Genomic DNA, 3,589 nt, shown 5'->3' with positions numbered 1-3,589 from the left:
CAACCTTCCTCCCGAAGCGACCTGTGATCGTGCAACGGGCATACTTTATGAGCACACGCACGCGTATCTACCACGGCCACTCCCTCCCTGCGCCGGGAAGCATCTCATCGATCATTTTCCCTGAACCCCAACGTACTAGTGTACGTGCGAACGCGATCTGCTCCACAAATTCAGAGCTTGGAGCGCACTGCTCCCCCAGCTTATTATTTCAGTCAAGTGCTCCCGACTCAAAAAGTCAAAATGATCAAGGACGATGAAATTAGGAATAGATTGCTAATTAACTTGTCGCTCAAGCAGATGGACACATAAATTAAAGGGAACGCAATGCGCGTGCCATGAGAAAGCAAGCAATGCAACTTGCAATCTTGAATGCATGTGTGTGGCCCTGATTGATTCGAGGGAGGAGAAGAGCAATGAAGACATGGCCAGGCATGGTTGAGTGCTTTCGTCATGCCGGTTGACTTGCCAGACAATCAAGGGCAAATTGTGAAATGTATAACTAATTATCGAGCGCGTTCAAAGATAAGAGTAAGACCTACGGAGACGGAGAGAGATATATTTTGGTGTGAACGCCATGCATGATGGGAGCAAGTGGGTGTGTGCGTTGCATGGCTTGTGAAGCAAACCAAGCAACTGGATTGATTGAAGAAAACCACAACTCTTTCTACATGTTGATGTCTTGCTGACCCAATCATTAGCAGGTTTTCCTTGGCCGCCAAGGGATTCAGGTACTTAAACTAATCGATCGAGGTCCAGGGATGTTCTAGCTAGCTTGTTGTTTTGGAGAATCGACGGGGATGTTGTGTGGGGATACTAATAGTTTAGAGTCGTAGTCGTACAAGTACAATACATGACTGATCGCAAATTAAACCACTAAAATATTTGCAGTTAAATTCCTCTAAGAGTTGGTTTAGAAATCATATGATAATAATGGAATCAACTTGGTATTCTAGATGTTGTTGATAGTTTACAAAGTATGACTTCCAAAATATCTGATATGCACTATATGTTTTTGCCAATGAAAATACAGTATATACCAAATGACATACTAGTTTCAGCTACCACAAATGCAACCGTATGCAAGTCAAACCTGCCCTATGGGTACAGAGCAGAAATGCCGCAGCTGAGCTGATCTATGCATTGCATTACTGCATGGCTACCCATGCGATCAGTCAACCCTACTGGGATAAAGAAAGCATATCCCGTGCAGAAAGCCGGCGGTCGCAAGGCACCATGCACATGCGCACGTACGAATACGAACATCCCTGAATTCCTGCAGAGATCTTGCGCGGCGGCGCGGCGGTTGAATTGCATGCGCTTAACTTTACACTACTCGTACGTTCTGCATTGCAACCCAGCTAAGCTATGGCTTCCTTCTCCTTAATTTCCAGACCTAGCTTCACAGTACGGCCGCGCTCTGACTTGCAGCGCCGGGAATCGCCAACTGCCGGGCCGTGTCAGCCGTGACACCACGAGTTCGCCCGGCCGATCTTCTCAGACGTATATAAACCCTGCGCAGCTCGCAGAGTTCGTCTCGATTGGTGTCGATCTGCAAGATAAAATTACTTGAGAATTTGTGTAGCGCTGTCATGGCGATCGGAGCGCCGGGGTCGTCGCCACAGGTGCGCGACACGAGCAACATCCTGGAGAACGTGTGGGCAACCATCATGACCGAGACGCCGACAGGGTGCACGCCGATGCCCACCTCGTCGTCGACGGCGTCCACGTCTTTGGTGGACCAGGCCGGCGCGGAGATCCTGCAGCGGCTGCCGAGCCTCGGCAGGTGGATCTCCATGGGCGCCGACGAGTGGGACGAGCTGCTCAGCGTGGCGGACGCGGCCACGCCGCCAGTCGCCGAGCAGCCGCCGCTCGCGGCGGCCTCGCCTCGAGGAGAAGGCGACCAGAAGAGCGCCGCCACCAGCAAGGCCGCGTTGCCCAAGAGCTACAGGGGAGTGCGGCGTCGGCCGTGGGGCAAGTTCGCGGCGGAGATCCGGGACACGCGGAGGCGAGGCGCGCGGGTGTGGCTGGGCACGTTCGCCACGGCGGACGAGGCCGCGCTCGCCTACGACGTGGCCGCGCTGCGCATGCGCGGCCCGCGCGCGCACCTCAACTTCCCGATCGAGAAGGTGCAACGCCGCCTCGACCTGGAGCGCGACAACGGTCAGTTCCTGGACGCCGGCGACGCTGAAATTCCACGGGCCTGGCGCGCCGAAAGAGGAGAAGGAGGAGCAGTGCCACCGCCGCCGATCATGCAAGAACCGTCGACGCTGATCTCACGGCGGTGTATGGAAATGGAAGCTCCGATCAGATGGTGTCATTCGCCAGCTCGAGGAGGGATCACGGGACGCCAACGGTGCAAGATCGGCGCGTGACGAGCGCTGACGTCGGAGGTGCTGTGAATCGAGCGATCGAGGTTGAGGAGATTGGCATAGAGTATTGGGACTATCTGTTCCCGCCTCTGGTATAGGGATCGTTATATGATGGTGGTGATGATCAAGTAGTTTTATTTTTGCGGGGAGTGATGATCAAGTAGTTCATTAGGTGTGGTTATGTTAATTTGGGTATGGATGATAGGAGAAGAGCAAGTTAGTTACAGTGATCTCCTGTTGATTTAATTGCAGTTTCAGTAATTTGTATGCATTTAAGATATGATTGATTCTAAAGTGTATTTGATTAATTTTAATAAGAGCAAGGTTGTGGTCCTTGGCTACTCGGAGGCTGAGCAGCACAGGATCGCGGATAACCTCAATTCTAGGTTGGCTTCATTCCCCATATCTTACTTGGGGATGCCCCTGGCTGAGTCCAGGATTTTGGTGAGTGGGTATGATCCGCTTGTGAGACGAGTAGCGTCCTGTGCGGAGCCCTGGTGCGGTAGGTTTACATCTAAAGGAAGCAAAACCGTTTTCATTAGTTCTAACCTTGCCAGCCTCCCCATGTATATGATGGGGATGTACATCTTGCCCGAGGGTGTCCATAGTTCCTTTGACAAGGAGCTGGCTAGGTTCTTCTGACAGGCAGGGGATGGTCGGCCTAAGTATCATATGGTGAAATGGGCTGACATATGCTTGTCAAAGGACCGAGGTGGGTTGGGCATCCCTGCGTCTCGCCGTATGAACGTGGCGCTCATGCTTCGTTGGGTTTGGCGGATCTTGCGGGGAGATGGAGGTTTGTGGCTGCAGTTGATTAAGTCCAAGTACCTACATAGACAACCCCTCTTGGCTTGCTCGCTCTCGGCTGGGTCCCAGATTTGGAAATCTATCCAGGACATCAAGGAGGGGATTAGGCTGGGTTTGCGGTTCTCGGTTGGTAATGGGTCTGGGACCAGTTTTAGTTGGACCCCTAGCTTGATGGGGAGCCTCTCCGCATGCGGTTTCCGAGGCTCTTTGCAATTTGTGACGACCCGTCTGTTCTTGTTTCTGTGGCTGCTTTGGATGAGGGATGGAATATTGCATTTCGCCGCTCATTCGGACCAGCTGAGGTGCTGGAATGGGCAGACTTGAGGGAAGTAGTCCCTCTTCCTCTATCCCAGGATCCTGACACTGTTTCTTGGAGTCTTTCTCCTTTGGGAGAATTCTTCGTAAGTTCCGCT

At 52.5% G+C, this 3,589-nt stretch overlaps 1 protein-coding gene across 1 annotated transcript; it reads left to right on the top strand.

Moving 5' to 3' along the window:
- Positions 1-1,561: 1,561 nt before the first annotated feature.
- Positions 1,562-2,647, top strand: LOC119312106 (ethylene-responsive transcription factor ERF091-like). Its single transcript, XM_037587841.1, has one exon. The coding sequence runs from the start codon at positions 1,590-1,592 to the stop codon at positions 2,370-2,372; it is 783 nt and encodes a 260-aa protein (XP_037443738.1). The 5' UTR covers positions 1,562-1,589; the 3' UTR covers positions 2,373-2,647.
- Positions 2,648-3,589: the final 942 nt, after the last annotated feature.

Source organism: Triticum dicoccoides, chromosome 1B (assembly GCF_002162155.2).
Source record: "Triticum dicoccoides isolate Atlit2015 ecotype Zavitan chromosome 1B, WEW_v2.0, whole genome shotgun sequence".
NCBI classification, from domain to species: domain Eukaryota; kingdom Viridiplantae; phylum Streptophyta; class Magnoliopsida; order Poales; family Poaceae; genus Triticum; species Triticum dicoccoides.
This window is presented reverse-complemented; position numbering and strand designations above follow the sequence as displayed.